This window comes from Haliotis asinina, chromosome 2 (assembly GCF_037392515.1).
Source record: "Haliotis asinina isolate JCU_RB_2024 chromosome 2, JCU_Hal_asi_v2, whole genome shotgun sequence".
NCBI lineage: Eukaryota > Metazoa > Mollusca > Gastropoda > Lepetellida > Haliotidae > Haliotis > Haliotis asinina.
This window is the reverse complement of record NC_090281.1, coordinates 20,920,829-20,940,325: the sequence shown is the minus strand read 5'-3', so window position 1 is coordinate 20,940,325 and position 19,497 is coordinate 20,920,829. Positions and strand designations below refer to the sequence as shown.

The 19,497-nt window shown below is 40.0% G+C and overlaps 1 protein-coding gene across 1 annotated transcript; it reads right to left on the bottom strand.

Annotated features, from left to right (window-relative positions):
- Positions 1–9,594: 9,594 nt before the first annotated feature.
- LOC137273381 (uncharacterized) lies at positions 9,595–17,576 on the bottom strand. Its single transcript, XM_067806009.1, has 4 exons — positions 17,450–17,576; positions 13,266–13,363; positions 11,432–11,546; positions 9,595–10,024 (listed from the first exon to the last, which is right to left on the bottom strand). The coding sequence occupies exons 2-4, from the start codon at positions 13,354–13,356 to the stop codon at positions 9,793–9,795; spliced, it is 438 nt and encodes a 145-aa protein (XP_067662110.1). The 5' UTR covers positions 13,357–13,363; positions 17,450–17,576; the 3' UTR covers positions 9,595–9,792.
- Positions 17,577–19,497: the final 1,921 nt, after the last annotated feature.

Here is a 19,497-nt window from a genome sequence, read left to right as displayed (position 1 = left end):
CGTTGTGTGAATTTCAGGTATCGAAAAGCATGCAAAAAATAAGTTCGATGTGCACAAAGTGCATGTGCTACTCGCGATATGTGACATCAAATTTCATGCAAAGTGCTTTGCTACATGTTTATTTAGTGTTATATTTGTAACTTTCAAACATTGTTGTATCTCATACATATTGGCAGAGTCACCATGAATGTGCTTTCTACACCTTATCCACACATTAGATATATTGCTAGTAACATAATGTGGTATGTTATCTCTTGTCACTTAGTTTGCATGTTTATTTATTTCAGAACCGAAAATCAGTGTTTAGGACTTGAAATGACAATGAACAGCTATATGGTGAAGTGGCTAGAGCATCCGTCCGGAGAGCTAATACTCCGGGTTCGACACTCGGCCGCCTCATATCAAAAGACGTTAAAATATGGTACTTGTTTGTCCCTGCCTGGCGCTTTGCATTGATGGGTACAAGGACTTGTCGGCTCGGAGTCAGTATAATTTGTCTCAGTGGGGTATTCATGCTTAACTGCAGCATGGTATCTCAGCTAGTGGTATAAAACCAGCTTAAGCCCGGACAAGTACAACCAGCTATACATACACACACATGTACGCCATCATTTGGGCGAATTGATCTTACGTACGACGTTAAACCTTCGTTAGCTCATTTGTAAGCGCTTTACTACTCTTCAGAAGAAAGAGTAAGGTTTAATGTTGTGTTTTGCACTATTCAAGCAATGCATGCAACTGCAAGGGATCCCAAATGTAGCTAAAAGCTACTTATTGGACTAAAATGAGGACTCTAAAACAGGTTTTCGACGGAAAGATTGAACGCAGTCACACTCCCAATTCGTTTTTCAGTTGAACTGACCAAGAAACAACTGTTTTTGCCATGACACTGAACCTTGGTAGTTATTTTTCAAGTATGCATGGCCTCAAACAGCAAATATGATTTATCGCTGACAATTAATCCATGATGGACATCGATTCTGCAGGTCTAGTTCATGTCTGTCGTCAAGGGTAATAGAAAGCAAGCCCTGCTTCGAGGGGGCTCGCACAACACACCTAGAATATGTTTCCTATTAAACAACTGGATTGACCTTCCTCTGAACTTATGTTTGTGTTCATAAATATGTATGATATTAATCAACATCATTTATGCCCCTCAACAGCGCAGCAACAGATGATATCGACTGCTGAGCGTTTCGTGGTAGTCTGATATACACTCCGTACGTATAGATCGATGGAGTTTGGGGGCTTGACAGAGTGTTGATTTTGGTGCTGTCACTCAAGCGTAAAACGTTTCATGATCAAACGTCCAGTCTATGAAAGACATGTTCGATTGTGCAGACACCCGTGCTGTCACATAAAATACCCTTCCCGCCCACTGTCCATGAAAGAATAACAGACGGAGAGATATCGATGTTTTAATGGAAAAAAATTCTGTTAAGAGGTTTTTCTCTAACATAATTGCTTGAACATGTGGTCGTATGATATGATTATGTCTCATGTATGTCGGAGTCTCGTTGTGAGATTCGTTCACAAGCAGTTGGAATCACCCCGGCTGTTTTCGACGTAGCAGACATTCTTACAAAGCAAAATGCAACGCAAAAATAATGACAAACAACACAATAAAAAGTTATAGATAGTTAAGTCATTCCGTAGTTCGTTCCTGCATGCTGATTGCGGGCAAATGCCAGTCATTCATGCACCATGTGGTAGGTCGAGTAGCCCTGGGTTCGATTCTCCACATGGGTACAATGTGTGAGGTTCATTTCTAGTGTCCCCCGCCGTGATATTGCTAGAATGCTGCTAAAAGCGGCATAAAACAAACTTCATGGCGTAACACACCACACTTGGCCTTCAGGGAAAGATCTTAGCAGCATCACACCCTTTCTCTTGAGTTTCATTAGATTAGGACAGGGTAACTAAGAGAGGAGATGTCATTGATGTACGAGATATACTATACGCACTCGTAGTAGATGACATTTAGATCATGGTTAGACTTGAGGCAACACTGAAGAAAATCAGTTGCAAAAACAGGCATTATTTCATAGGTACTTTCTACTGTGCTTATAAAACCTAGACGTTCTGGCAATTAACTGAAAAGTCTGTTGACAACGGTATTTAATACTAAGGAATATGTGTAACAGAAACACACTCAAGCGAAAGGTTACTATCTGGCTCAAGCTCACTGACCTGGTTGAAACATGTCACAGACATGGCTGAAGCAAATCGGTGCTCATGTTGTTGATCACTGGATTGTCTGGTTCAGACTAGTTTCTAGACTAGAAGCCTATGTACATATAACCAAAATAATAGCATATGATGAAGTCTGTGAAACATTTTTTTGTAAAAGGTGACAGTGGGTCTAAAACAATGCCCTCAGTTAGCCACAACGGTAATATCTATGACAGCCAATTAATAGCCGATGTAATGAATGATTTCTTCATCGCAATCAACGACAGCGTTCCCTGAACGAGACCCCAAACAATCAAGTACACATAAGCGATATTGTCCTCACACGCAAAATTCAAAGATATCCTTCTATTGAAACAGACTGTTTTAGCAATGAGGTATTGAAATCGTGTGCTTCATCACTGTGCTGTCGCTAGCCCCTTCGTATGTTTTGTCAAGCAAGCTTCATACTGTCCCTGTAAGGAGGACGTCACTCCTGTTAGTAACTGTAGTAGTTTCACAAACTATAGACCTGTTGCATTTACAATCATAGTTTCTAATTTTAACAATGTGTTTTTAAGCATGCTTTTAAGTATTTTGGAGATAACGAATGAAGCCAGGTGATTCTACTGTTTACCAATTGACACACAAATGTGATTTCCTTGCCAGAGCACCAGATGAAGGTGAAGGAGTCAAAGCTGTATTCTCTGATGTCAAAGCGTTTGATAAAGTACGGCATAAATGAATTTTAGGTATGCTTACGGCGTATTGTATGAACGGAAATCAATAGAAATTGCTTTAACAATTACCGGCAAAACCGTAAACACAGGCAAGTAATCGAAGGCTCACAATCTGACCTCAGCGTACCGCAGGGATCAGTGTCAGAACCACTCCTGTTTGCAGCCGTTATTGTCGACATCTTAGAGGAGATCGAAGGGAATATAATCTTTTTGCCGATGATACTTCCATCATACTTTCTATTTTATTCACACAGCTACTATTATAAATTATAAAGAAAGTATCTCCTATTGTTCATTGCCGTCGAAGGTTTAAAAATCACCTAAACCAATACAGTCTACGTACAAATCATTTGTCTCACCAGCCGTTTATTGTTGTAGTCATAGTGGGATAAGTGTTCGGTGACAGATCGATAGATCATAACCCGATGGTCACAAAACTTCACTTAAATACTTCAAGAATAATTTGTGGGAATCCATGAGGCATTTGTCATGAAAAAAAAATAAACCCACGAAATTTCAAAGCGAAATCTTGTGGACGTCGCGGCTGAGCGGGTTAGGCGGTTGTGATGGCGATTAAGCTACTGACTGTGAGGACGTGGGTTCGAATCCCAACACATATGCTAGGATGTGTACTTTGCGAAAAAGTGTAGTCCCAAATATAGCTTGTGTTACAAATTAACTACAACTATCTTTCTTATCTCATTCCACTTGATTATTTCCACTTTGAGTAATCAGTCATAAAGGAATAGTTCCAACTATCCAGAACTGAAAACTACGCAAAATCATTTAATCCGTCTGCCATAAGCTTGTGGAACCACTTACCATCAGACCTGACGAATGCGAGTTCCATCGGGTTTTTAAGCGACTTCACAGAAATAACGTCTTGACAATGTCACCCTCGACCAGAACTAGGATGTAGAGACTGCCCAATAAGTGTGACAGACACATCTCTAAAGATTGTACCTGTGCTTCAAAACCATGAGGTAAACACTGGATTAACCTCACTGTATCGAAATTCCTTAGAAACTGCAAACGTTAGTCAAAAGATTTTGTTACCCGTTCATGAAACCATGAGGTAAACACTGGATTAACCTCACTGTATCGAAATTCCTTAGAAACTGCAAACGTTAGTCAAAAGATTTTGTTACCCGTTCATGATTTCCTTAAACACAAAGCATTATTCATGACTAAAATGTGTATGAATTTGTGTCTTTTCCGTATACCCCTCACACCTTCACCATGTTCATTTCTGTCATACACTATCTATTTCTGCCTAAGTTGTACTGTCTATATTAGTGATTTGTGTATTACTGCAAGGACACTTATATACTGACATCCATTAGAACGCTCCGGTGAGTTCATACGTTGTTTCTCCCTGACACGTGAAACACGTTTCCCAACTGGCAATTGTAAATGAAGACTGAAACACGAGAAAGGGGAAAAAGCTGTTATTTATCAACTAGCACAACCACAAATTAAAGATAATACTGAGGACGGTTAAAGTGGAATGGTACACGCGCTCAGAATTTGTACTCGTTGTATAACGACGTCCTACTCATGTACGTTTTTCGGTTTGTGTTCTCAGTAACGGTATTTAAGAGTTATCCTGAGAATGCCAATGTGAAGAAGCTGGTCTGCCGCCAAGTGAGGGACGACTGTTTTTCTCCGTACCTTCGCTATATGTTTGAGCCCCATGTCCATCAACGTTGCGTTCTCCACATCAACGCCGGACTCTGAACCTTCCATGAGCGTGACTGAGATGAATCTTTACTCATCAGTAATGAGAATACGTACACACACGTAGTCCTAGCTGACGTAATTGATGTTGTATCGACTGGGTACTTTCACGATTGGTAGCGTTTGTTTTGGAAGCTGGCAGAAACCCGGAGAACTATAGAAATGTAATGATCTTAGGTCGGGGCCGTGACCCCCTTATTTGAATTGTATGTGGTCAGTCACCTGCTTTGCCAGTTTGTCGTAAAGAGTATAGGCCCTCTACACATGTGATCACCTGTTTTAGAATTGTGACAATACACTCTCTGGATTAACAGAGGAGCCATAAGGCACCAAACTCCTCGTTCTCAACAGCAGAAAAAACGTGGCATTATTTAAAGTTAACAATTCAGTGCTGTTCATTTGGGCATACCGTTGAATGATCTGTCAGTGCGTTGTCAAAGAGATACTTTTCACATATTTTCACGCAGGTTAAAGAGTGATTATCAGCAAATGGTGGGTCATGCGATAACGCAGGGCGCACGTGCGTGTCGGTGTGCATCACGCTTATCTGTCATAGTCAGATTAGTTCAAGTACAGTGAGGTTCATATTCCATTATCAATCGTAACAAGGTGATGCGTGTCAAGTGCGTGTCGAATATGTAAATCGCAAGACGCGTTAACAAATCCAGTCCGTGTACAAGTGACGGAAATAAGCATGTTTATAGCGTGTAACTATTACCCATTACTGAAGGCAGTCATTTTCGCTTGTCTTCTTTCGACCTGTACATCACGAAAAAGGGCTGGTATAGTGCTGTCAGTTGGATGTTGAAAGTCTCTGTCATTTCGATCTGGAATCAGTTCTCTAATAGTTATGTCCTCTCCATCAATATGATCTGACCATTACTTTAACGGTAGCATCACTTTGGTCACTTTCCTTACTAACATGGTCTAAACTAAGGTCTGTTAATATGACGTAGTGGCTACTTGGATTCACCTGAATCCAAACATCATTCAAGCTTTATCACCTCCATTACGCTCAAAATTTTGACATTCATCTGTATCAAACGGTATTATTACCGCTAAACCGTTACAAACGGCTATAAGCATGTCAGATGACATAGATACAAAGAATATCATGGCCGTTATAGCTGTGGTGCTGGTACCTGACCAGAATGTGGTTCTGATATGCGATTGGATATTTAACACCACTTAAGGTCCAGCACTTAAGGACAAAGCTTTATGGATGAGCAGCTTCCTTAATCAGGTGTAGCGACGTTTCGATACAGCTTCTTGTATCGTTGTCAAGCAAGTAAGAGGACAAGAATACAGTTGTATCGTTGTCAAGCAAGTAAGAGGACAAGAATACAGTTGTATCGTTGTCAAGCAAGGAAGAGGACAACGATACAAGAAGTTGATTAAAGAAGTTGCTCATCCATAAAATTTTGTCCTTATCTGATTCTCCAACTTTTATACATGCCTCGCAAGGAGGAGTCCATCACGTTATTGAAAAAAAATGTGAACATACAGTTGTGAGGCTGCGTGTTCTTGTATTCGATTTGGCAAGTGTTTCAGAGACCGAGGAAGTCAATTTTAACTCCTTGATAAATGGCGCTGGTTTTGAAGTTCGTGATGAGGTCGCTGTCGTCGTTTTTCAACAGTCCGATAGGGATGAACTGTAGTCTGGTGATGAGGTCGCTGTCGTCGTTTTTCAACTGTCTGAAAGGGATGAACTGTAGTCCCATGGACAGCGCTTTGATCCCCGTCGGAGTGATGGCTGCTGCTGAGGTTGACTACAGTCGTCTTCAGATTCCCCAAATCAAGGAACAAAAGTCTCCAAATCAGCTATGTCCAACCGCACGGAAGCCTATCCTACCCACACCAGCTTTAGGGACGACACCAACGTCCGTAAACCGTACCAGTCAGACACTACAATAAAACTCTTAGAGGCAGTCATCACCAAATGAAAATCAACAAAGATCGAGATTATTACATCGCTACAACCTACCACCATCTAATCAAGGCCAATCAGTAATAACCCTTTCCACATTTCGCACTTCGCGCTCAATCAAAAATGTATAAATTGTTTCGAACAATGTCCAAACAAAAACCTTGTAGAGGCAGTGCCAATCCGCCGGCACATAATATTGTACCCAGTCAGTAGAAATCAAGGGTACCTCAACCCACCTACCTGCAGTGACTAAGATGACTCTTACCATTTCTGAATATTTGTATCCCATCGTGCTTGTTTCTGGGGTTACTATAATCAAAGTACATGCCGTCGTTGTTGTTATTACTGCGTTTCGCTTGCATCTCATGTTGTTTTGGTTAATGCCTGCTTGATGAATATATGTCTGTCCTGTCTTATTTTCTACTTCTCAGTACCACTTTGCAGTCATGAAAATCGAAATTTTATCCATACAACATCCGAAATGCTGCCAATATTAGTGAGTGAGTGAGTGAGTGATTGGGTTTAGGTTTACGCCGCACTCAGCAATATTCCAGCTATCTGGCGGCAGTCTGTAAATAATCGAGTCTGGACCAGACAATCCAGTGACCAACAGCATGAGCATCGACTACCAGTATTAAACTTTATGAGTGCCCTATTTTGACAAAGCAACACCATCTCACACTTACTTGAAAACGAACAAAAATCTGATTGCCGCTGATAATACAACGTAGAAGTAGTCATCTATCCAATTTCTTCACAAAGATCGCAAACTACTCTAACGTAATGTTAACAATGTATGCTTTGATATTTCAAAATGCACAGGTTTTACATGAAAATGTGCTTAAAGTAGCCTCCCGTAACTCGGTATTCGTTGGTTCTTTCAATCTTTCAAACACCATTCATGAGCACATGTTGCGCAGATTGTTACCAATAAATCGTTTCCTCGTCCTGGATGTCGTACATCATGTCACAGGTGTTGTCGTTGTCAACTTCATGCATGGACTTGCATTCGTCACACACTTTAAACAGCTTGGAGCTGGATTGGTTGTTTGCCCTTACATGGTGCTTAGAAAGGAATTTCAAATATCCTGACAGAGGAACACAAATAGAGATTGTTCAGGTGATATTTCATGTTTTGTAACTGAACACCGTTTGACTTCATTGGGTAATGCTTAGTATTTTTGACTGTATACTTGTGACACAAACCCCTCTCCATTCAAACGTAAGAGGATCCGGAGCTAGATGCAGAGCATAGCACTACAGTAAAGAAGGGAAATAGTATTGTTCAGGGACTGGGAGAATGTTTTCCGTTAACTGTATTATTGCCTCGCAACATCAGGTATTGCTGTGACAACTGGAATGTGGACAGCAAATGGTGTGGACTATTGGAGGGAACCATCGACTCAAGATTTTTGGATGAGACAGTCAATATACCCCGCAATATTCCAGCGTATATGGCGGCGACCATTACCATCTCCATAAGGACCATGGTGTATGTTATATAGTCATCACTATCGCCACAGGGACCATGGTGTATGTTATATAGTCACCACTATCTCCACAGGGACCATGTTGTACGTTATAGAGTCATCACTATCTCCACAGGGACCATGGTGTATGTTATATAGTCATCACTATCTCCACAGGGACCATGGTGTATGTTATATAGTCATCACTATCTCCACAGGGACCATGTTGTACGTTATAGAGTCATCACTATCTCCACAGGGACCATGGTGTATGTTATATAGTCATCACTATCGCCACAGGGACCATGGTGTATGTTATATAGTCATCACTATCGCCACAGGGACCATGTTGTACGTTATAGAGTCATCACTATCTCCACAGGGACCATGGTGTATGTTATATAGTCATCACTATCGCCACAGGGACCATGGTGTATGTTATATAGTCATCACTATCGCCACAGGGACCATGTTGTACGTTATATAGTCATCACTATCTCCACAGGGACCATGGTGTATGTTATATAGTCATCACTATCGCCACAGGGACCATGGTGTATGTTATATAGTCATCACTGTCTCTATAAAGGCTGTATTATGCTTTCATCTCCATGGGGAACTATGCAGTGTTTCATGTCCCTATATGCTTTGTGAAAAAGTACAAAAAGTATTCCCTTGCCTTTGGCAAAGTTAATGACATAGTACGATCCCACCTCAGTCAACAAAACACTTTAACAAAAATATAGTTCATGATCCGTGGTATTTTTGTTGTTCTGATTCTAAAACAGTATCGAGAGACAGTTTGCTGCTACCTGAAGCGTAAATGGTGGGATAAATGTACACAAACAGAAAGTGGACGCTTCGATATTTGCAACATGAGAACCTTGCACAGTCAAAGCATAAACAATATTGTGTCTTGTATGCAAACGAATACATGTAGGTTAAACACCAGATGGCAATACGCATCAAATATCTGTCGCGACACCTTCCTAGTGCTTCGCTGTTTGCGTACAAATATTGTTAACATTTATATCAATAAAGTACCGAAAATAAATGTTGACACCATGTGTTTGCAAAAGTTTGAGCTTCTGCAAGATTGAGTGAATGAATATGTTTAAAGCCGCTTTTAGAAATATTCCAGCAATAACACGAGGGACACCAGAAATGTTCTTCACACATTGTACCTATATGGAGAATCGAACCCAGGTGATGAGCGAGATCTTTAACTGACTTCTTGTAGTGGTTTACGAATGTTCCTAGTAGACGATGTTGTTGTTACTTCAAGAATGAAAGGAATGAAATTTGAGATAATTTTTCACTTTTAAAGTTTTCACTTTTAAACGATACATTACAAACACCTTTACGATTCATGTATTTTTCGTGAATGCAGACATGCTTGTTTGGGGCAGATGGTGGTATTGATCTGAATTATTAGTTATGTCTTGTCAGTCAACCCGATATTATCTTCAACGTTAAAAAGGAATAAAAAAACGCTGTTATTAAGCATGAGGTTCTTAGTGAAAGTTCTCATTTACAAATCAACAAGCCGTGCTCTCATGAGAAGTCAATTTATTAAACTGTGACGTTTCAACAGAAATCCGTGTAGTAAGTGTGGTTTCCAGTGTATACAATGCAAACAGTGCGTAATATCAGGTCTCGTCCACGCGTCCGCAGTGTTATTAACTAATTTAATAAGTGTTATTAACTAATTTAATATAAGCGTTATTTTTAATGGCGACGATGGTGCTTGTTACTTGGAACGAACGGGCGGAGCTGCCGCTGTGGTTGTAGTAGTAGGAGGAGACGTGGTGCCATCTATAACTATTCTGTCCTCCGTCGTCGTTGTTTCTTCCTCCCTCTTCTTACGGTGAAGGAGCTGAGTCAGGACGTCCCGGCGTCCACGTTTCAGCGCACAGGAGAGACCTCCATCACTGACTTGGATTTTTGAACATGCGGCGCCAACATGCGTGCAGGTGCTGCCACTGGAAGCACATTAAAAACGTCAACGTGAGAACATAATTAAGTCTGTCTATGTGAGTGAGTTTAGTTTTACGCCGCTCTTGAAATAGTCAAGCAAAATCCCACCCCTATCTATGTACCGTAACGCTTTCCATTGACCGTAAACGATAAATATACGGATGAACAATTGAGTGAGTGAGTGAGTGAGTGAGCGACTACCCGTTAGTCGCCTCTTACAACAAGCATTGTCGCCTTTTATGGCAAGAAGGGGTTGCTGAAAGTCATTATGATACCCCGGACCTTCACGGGTCGAGTGAGTGAGTGAGTATTGTTTCACACCGCTTTATCAATATTCCAGCAATTCCACGGTGGGGAACACCAGAAATAGACTTCACACATTGTATCCATGTGGGGAATCGAACCCGTGACTTCGGTGTGACGAGAGAACGCTTTGACCACTAGGCTACCCCACTGCCCAGTATGGACAAATGAACTTCTGTGTTAACACAATCTGAACACAAAAAATATCAGAGTGTCATGTACTATCGGTACTCGGCTGTATTAAATACAAGGTTTTATCTTACAGTCAACCACAGCTTGGGAATGAGTAATTTCACTCCACACTGGAAAATACTTCGAATACTTTTGTCACTGAACAGTTACAACTCTCTGTGTCATGGCAACACACTCTACTGAGTGTTCATTTGATGCAGGTTACTCGAGCTGTCGTCAAATTCAAAATGTGTTGATTTGTGGAGGGTAAGGCGACATTAAGATCTCGCATGACAAACTGGCGTTTGAACTTGGCGAAGTGTTTGAATTTGTTTGTTTGTTTCCATTAGCGTACGCATCGATCTACACAATTTGGATAAGGTTGCACGGTGTCAAGCAGGTCGCCTCTTACGACAAGCATGGGTTGCTGAAGAGCAGTTCTTGCCCAAATCACCAAAGGTCGTTGCGTTTACGAAACAGACGAACCTCATAAGCTACCTTACAGAAATTTCACTATTACGCTGAAGGACACAGTTAAGACCATGAACCTATTAATGAGGTTTTAAAAAGGCATTTAGAAGTTGAACGTACATTGTCGTAATTAAATTGATATCGCTGTACATCAATGTACATTCTCGCTCCTGTCAACACATCCGGCCTCCGCTCTTGACTTTTTCATTACAATACATTGTTTTCTTTGTGCATTATTCCAATCTCAATGGCTTCGTAATTACATTTATATCCTCGCACATGCTCAAAACTATATATATTGTTACCTTTGTACACTTATACACACGTATGTGTATCCACTCTATGTACTGACTCAGTATTCACGTGATGAAGGAGCAAGAATTAACTCCGAAGCGTCGTGTATAGGAAAAGAAATTGTTAACCATGAAACATGTAACGTATTCTGTTAATGAGGTGAAGATACGTACAGGCAACATGTCAAGATCTGTCCGCTGCAACGACAGGTGATGCCGCAGCTTGTAGGCACATTCGCATTATCCGCCACTGTCTGCTGGCCAACACTACAACTGCCTTGTCCAGCTCCTGAATGGATGAACACAATTACCTTAATGACACTGCCAGTTGAGTGAGCGAGTGTGTTAATGTTTATAGTCACATTTGCAATATTTCAGGCATACGGTGGCGCGGACAGTTAATAAATTAGTTAATTAGAACACCAACCTCAAACAAAAAAAATACTGTTGACGAGGAACAGGAAAATACCAGAGTATCACATAGAAAGTAAGCCACCAGATAATCATAAAACGATACATGACTGGGGCATAGATCACCAGCAACTAAAATTGGATTATTATACTAGGGACTATGGGGACTTACATTACATTTGCTACCTGTATGCACCCGGGTTGGATTTACATCATACGTTCACGCGTTGGCGATTCTTTAGCAAAATAGTGCTACATTAAAAGAACAAATATTCTTCTAATAAAATTCAGAGAAAGAAAAACACTTTGAATGAAAAGTGTTTTACGTAATCTCTGAGGGGTGACACAGCCAAATACAGGCCAACGTAATAGAGCCAGGTAAACACGCCTAATATTTCTTCTTTCTCGTTGCATTACTACATTGAAAAGTTCCGTCAGAAACCGTATCTGCAATGTTGATAATGTTTGGTATTGAATAAACATTTGGAATTCAAGTGAAATAAGGTTTCTATGGATTGTAGGGTTGGGTCTATGGGTTTTATGTAGGGTTGGTTGTGATCCCTGGTTGAAGAGTTTGATTACAAGGTTGGTTCTAAGGTTGGTGTAGGGTTGGTTGTGAGGTCTGCTTGGAGAGTGTGATTGCAGGGTTAGTTCTACTGGTTTTCTAAGGATTGTTGTAGGGTTGGTTGTGAGATCTGGTTGGAGAGTCAAGAGGAAATTTGGTCAAGAGGCTTCAGTCGTATTGATGATTCTCATTCATTAATGGTCAAACAGTTACATATCCTCCACCTAAACGAGCAAAAAAGCTAAATTAAATTGAATTGGTCACCAAACCAATGAAATAATCTTAAAATGAACTTGTACCTATGGCGTTCCCAAAACGGGAAACGCTTTATGTTATTGTTAAGACGTATTATAAATACTGTCTGATGTTTACCACATTCCTGACATCGTAGACAACTTTCCTGCTGGAGGAATCTGATCCATAATCCAGTCTACCATCACTCGCTTCATGCATCTTGAAATATTAACGGTTTTTCACTCGGGCCCGCTCGACTTATTCCGATACGAAATTATATCCATTCTCCTGTGTTTTCTGTGTTAGTAGAACTATTAAGTTTTGCAAGTAATCTGGAGTGAAGTTTTCTCGGAGTTTTCACCAGCATACCAGGCCCCACTTGCACAAAGCAATCTTAGCGTTCCGACTATCTTAAGCCTATGTCGGAGAATCTGAGTTTCAATCATTGTTGCGCTGAGACCGCTTTGCGCACATGGGCCCAGATGACAACATCGTAGGAAGATCGGTACAATTAGTTTCCAGCAATCGAGTCTTGTCGTGAGAGGCGGATAACTGGATCAAATGGTCATATTTGTTGATTTAGTCATATCATATTTTCTTTTATCGACGTAAGTGATGACAAGCATAGGAATATTTGGTTCGGATTATTTGTATCTACAGATTCAAGACATGGCGTTAGACAACCAGCTAAATTAGTAACAATCGTGCCACGCTCCCGAACACATCACGCCTACATTCAAAGGGAGGTCATTGCATCCAATATGGTGTAAAAGCAACAGAGGAATGCCTGAGACCTACCTAAGATGCGTATGGTTGATGATACAGTACAGTCGGCCTTGATCCCTGCGACGAAGATGAGCAATGTAAGCGCCACAATGACGGTTTCCATGGCGATTCTGAAAACACACAGTGAAGTAATGCTTTGGGACAGTTTTACCAAGACCATTTTAACACAGAGCAGAATATAAAACTGACTGTCATCGTGACTAGATGACACTGTCACCACTAGGCCAAATATTCATTGTGAAGGCAAACAGTTACATGCTTTGTGGTTGTGATGGTCGAGTGAGTGAGTTTAGTTTTACACTGTCTTTAGCAATGTTCAGCATATTCCGGAACACACGAAATGGGTTTCACACATTGTATCCAGGACCCTCATTCTCGAATGTTCGTAGTCCTAGGAACTCTTAACTTTGATCGTAGCCAATGTGTTAAGAATGGGCTTAAGAAGTTCGTAGGGCTGCGAACATTTCGAGAATAGTTAGCCAGGTCGACAATCGAACCCGAGACCCAGGCGTGACGAACGAACGCTTTAACCACTACGCGACCCTACATCCCAGGGTGTTGGCCGAACATGACATCGGCATGTGTGCCCATGAGGGGAATCGAACCACGTTCCAAGTGTGACTTCACAAGGCTGTAAACACTACCCTACACAACCATACATTATTACCAGACTAGAGTGCAAAATAACTGTCTGTTCAAAATTAATCATCATCAATTAATGAATTTGAAATCACCATAACAAATAACTTGGAAATATCGATCTTGTTGAGTTTTCAGATAGTAAGGCTTGTTCTTAATGTTTTCTTCGTATGTAATACATGTGTGCTATGTGTGCTCTTCGTATTGACATTTTAGTCATGAAGCTTCGGACATGCTGAATCCATGAACGTAACCTACCTGTCAGCCCCACTGCATGTTATACTATTTAAGAACCAAACTATGACGGTATTATTACATTACGCTCACTGAGGAGAAAGCTTTTTACTGCACAGAATGGTAAAATCAATCATGTATTGAGAATATCATAATTGTGAATTTCTAAGGCGACACCGTCTGAAGCAATTTGAGGTACTAACTCCACACATAATACCTGTGCACATTATCGACGTTCACCGCACAATGTGGTTCAACGGTACAAGTTCGTATTGACATATTGCACATGGTTTGTTGAATAGCTATCCATTCGTTTCAAGTGACAGGTTCACAAATAGAAGCTGACAATGTATAATTTGTCTATCACATAACAGAATCAGCATATATAGAGCATATAGTATATAGAACACATTAAAAGGTTCTTTTTACCACTTACTGTGTAAATCTCCAAGAAGGTTTAAAATTGTTATTCTTTTTGCCATGTAAATCTCCAAAACCATCGACACCGTTTTCCCATTTACCATGTAAATTTCCAAAATCAGAAAATGGCTTGCATATACCATGTAAATCTCCCAAACGATTACAATTTTTTCCCAGTTACCGTTTACCACATAAATCACCCAAACCATTAACGCTGCTTTTCCATTTATCACGTAAATCTCCGAAACCATTTCATGTTTGTTGCTTTTATTTTCATTTACCAAGTAAATCCCCCAAACCATTACAAATGTTGGCTCTTTTTCCATTTACCATGTAAATCTCCAAAGCATTTATTCACAGTAACAGCTGATATTATTATCGTATATAATCATATAATATCATATTATAATATTATTGTTTTTGTTTAAATACGCCATTGCAATGTTAATGTGGAGACGACATTAACTTATTATTTCAGCTTAATTTGAAAAGGATGGGCAAACAAGCTTATCAACTTCAATAAATACCCTCACTGTTACTTGCTATTAATTTCATGAGAGTAATTTTTTCATGCTAAGATACATTAAAGATCATGTAAGATTACCCCTTGTGTTGAAAGTGGAGGGTCGATACAACTTCATAAGGAAAACGATTTTTCTTCGAAACAAGCGTGAGGTCACACATTGAAACTGAACACAACGGTGGACAGTAGTAAGATGATCACAATAGCTGCTGTTTTCAAGGCATATGGCTCGTTCCGTTAGTGGTCATTTAACCAGGACAGCGGAGTCACTTGTCAGTTTGTCTTTCTAATAGCCGGACAAACAATTTCATTCGAAATACTTCCATTCGAGAACATTTGTCAGGGGATGAAATGAGTGCACATACTAATTTACAGACTATTTGTTCTGTCGTGCCATGGAATATCTTATCAGCAAATTATTATCACTATCGAAATATAGTCACATACGTACATTTCATCACTAAATATTGGTTTGAAGTGAAACGGTATGCAAAAGCCCATACATTTCATCACTAAATGTTGGTTTGAAGTGAAACGGTATGCAAAAGCCCGTACATTTCATCACTAAATATTGGTTTGAAGTGAAATGGTATGCAAAAGTCCATGCATTTCATAACTAAATATTGGTTTGAAGTGAAACGGTATGCAAAAGCCCATACATTTCATCACTAAATATTGGATTGAAGTGAAACGGTATGCAAAAGCCCATACATTTCATCACTAAATATTGGTTTGAAATGAAGCGGTATGCGAAAGCCGAAATGAAGCGGTATGTGAAAGCCGAAATGAAGCGGTATGCGAAAGCCAAAGTGTTCCTTTACTTTAATATCTCCTTCTTTCATTCAACGTATGCTCAACAACACCATACCAACACTGGACAGAGAGACCCAAAATGATGCATGAATACATAAGCTGAAATTCTGTTAAATAATATTCTCTTTGTTAGGAAATAATATTTCTTTTGACAACTCCCTGCCCCTCTCTACTGGAAACAGGACAAACTACAGGCATTGTTCAGTATGGAAAGGACACATTTGGTATATTAGCATATTGTTCTTCTCTCAGATGGCCAGATAATGTTTTAAGATCACGTGAGTGAGTCAATATGACTGTTAGCAATATCTGAGCAACGTCACAGTTGGGAGCATCAGATATGGGCTTCACTCATTGTAACGATGTGGAGATTCGAACCAAGACCATCGGCGTTACGAGCGAATGCGTGAACCACTAGGCTACCCCATCGCCCCTTCAAGGTCAAGATACGATTCCCAACACTAACTGAAAGTTACAGCTGCTGCCACTGTACCGAAGCAGCCTCGACAGTTACAGGTATGCAATAGGAATGATTTTATAAAATGTTGTTCACCGACAGTCCTGGTTTAAAGACGCCTTGCGTACAGTTTATAACAGTGAAAATGTGATTTTGGTACAATTATCACGTTGGGATAAATAGGCATGAAGTTTAACTTTATCTAGCCCTCGATTGAGGTCGTTTGACTAAACAAGATTTAGGAGTCAGAAAGGTGATTCTCTTGAGGTTGAATGATCACCAGAATGACTGAGCTTATGAAGTGGAGTGAGTGAGCTAATGACCACAAGAATACGATGAGAGACCAGCAGGGTGAGTGAATGGTCGAGAAGATGAGTGGACTCCACAAGAGTTACAAACAACAGGATGAGTGAATGAGGACGAGTAACACACAGAATAAGTGAACAACATGACGAGTGAAAACATGATGCATGAACTAGGAAATGAGTGAACAACATCATGTATGAATAACATCATGAATGAACAACATCATGAGTGACCAAAAGGATGAATTACCAACAGAACGAGTGATCAAAATGACACATTAACAACTGGATGAGTGATAAACAGAATAAGGGAACGGGTGGATGACAGACTTGCAGAATTGACTGACATATGGAATAAGTGATTAACCACACGTGTGAACAAGAGATTGGCAAATCAAGATGGGTAAATGATAACACGGTTATTAAAAAGTACAGTGAGTTTCCAACATGACGAGAGGCTGACCTGACTGGATGAGTGTACGTCATGAAGAACACAATAGGTGAACAGCATGATAAAAGGACAACGATTAGGTTTGGTTTAAAACAATACTAAACAGTACCTCTTCAGTACTACGTATCATGTCTGTATAAGAGGCCAGTCATGAGCGACATAGATCGTAGACAAACTCCATCTTTGAAGCCAACACATCATGGATCATAACCGGTTGAATATAAAAATCGCCGTGTATTAGATCCTGAAATATCTAAGGGAGGTAACTCTGTAAATCTCCTAACGACAGCGAACCAGAGTGTCTCAGTCATAACGAGTTATGATGCTAATGTAACTGCACCTACTCACACTTACCTTTACCTGTGGATGTGATGACGGTAGCACCAATGTGTCAGTGTTTAAATACTCTGGTGCAGCTAGCAGCTGCTCCAGGTGTAACCCACTCAACACACGTAAACACCCACAATAATCAAGTCCCATTGTAGCGTTCCAGTAGTTTCATTGATGTTTGAGGAGGTTGTACTGGGTTTACTTAATGAGATTTACCTATACAGGTTTACGTCTAATGTTTACTTTGATCACAATACGTGTATTTGTGAGACCATTACATCAATACGTTTGATTTGCATTTGTGACTCTTCAGTGGCTTATACAGAAATAACGTTGAAAGCATATCCTCCAAAGTTTCCTAAATTTTCCTAGCTGTATACAAATTGATCTCCGAAATTGGAACGGCCACACGTCTACATGTCACCGACGTGATCAATACTTAATTTGTAGCTCGTCAATAGCTTCCAATGGTTTGTATAAAGAAAAAAAAATCTTGTTCAATAACTTGGCTATTGGATGTTTGTCACTGGTAGGTAAGTAATATATTACTACGCTCGCCAACAGTTGTGCGATTGTGGAGCTATCCATAGTGTTAACTATCCATGCACAACGCCGTTCAACTATAGACCAGTACAGACTGTCCAACAAAGCAGAACTAAAATAACTCTGGAGAAAAATTTGTTGATATATATTAGTGAATCACCCAGAGCTGAAAACTGTAAAAGTATCCTTCCTTCCATAAAACACCCCATCCCGAAAATAAAAACGAAACAAAACAACACAAACAATAAAAAACGAAACCAAACAAAAACAATCAAAAGATACATAACAAACACAAATTTGAAGCATAACACGCAAAAACAAAAACAAACAACTAAACAAAAAACAGCAGCAAAAATGACCAAACAAAGATACATATCAAGAAAGAAAATAGAAACAACAACAAATTATGTGTATTTGAGGCATCACAAACAGTACTAGTGCTAGTACAGAGATTCATAAGCTGTAGGTTAGGCTGTGGGGTAGCCTGGTGGTTAAAACGACCGCTCGTCACACCGAAGAACTGGGAGCAATGTGTGAAGGCCATTTCTGGTTTTCATAGCTGTGATATTGCTGACATATTGCTTAAAATGCAACACACTCACTCATTAATTGAGTCTCTGTGTGTAAATTCAATTTTATCCAGATTATATCAATTCAAACAAAATTGTTATGTAGTATTCTAGATTTATTTCACGAGTGTCTAAAGATTGATATGTGAAAAAAGTGTTATGATACAATGTCGCACTTGTATCCGCTCATTTGGGTGTAACACAATATATTGACCTTTCGTTTGTTGCAACGCCATCCCTCCTTAATGCTTTCTGTTCCAAGGTATGGGTTTGTCCAAGATGGAAGTTTAATAACATTATATTGTTGTTTACAATAACATCTACATCACTTATATCACACAAAGTCTCACTGTTGTGTATGAATTCTTAGCCAACCCCCCACCCCCCTCCTATCCATACTCACAATCAAGAGTCAAATTCTCACCACAAGAATACTCTGCCATTCATCTTTGTGTGAAAGGGTCAGTTCCTGCAGTTTTGAAACAGGATATGCGAAAGGACATCCCTGTGTCCCGCATGCCAATAACTTGCCATCGAGTCTTTCACGATGGTTTCCCTGTTATGATGTCAAGAAAAGTTACTTTTAACTTCTGTCGTCTTTCGATTCAATCCTGATAACTGCAGTGGTCTAACCATTGCTGGAGATAAACGGTGCAAAAGTTCCAACTGCTGGATAAATCTATTTTCACACACGCTAATGGACTCTCAAGCAAAACAAACATTACCTTCGCGGTCACTCGTTCTGTATCACCGCTCTTTGACGTGACATAGATAACTTCAGCATAGCCTACCCTTTCAGCTCCAGCCCCTCAACCTTCATTCACGCATTCACCCAAGCTACGTCTGGTTATCAGACAGATATTCAGACTGAACAAAAACCCATCTGAAATGTCAGCTTCACAACGAGCCAAAGAAGAAGAGGAGAAATCTAACAAATAGAGACAAACCACCTACTGTCAC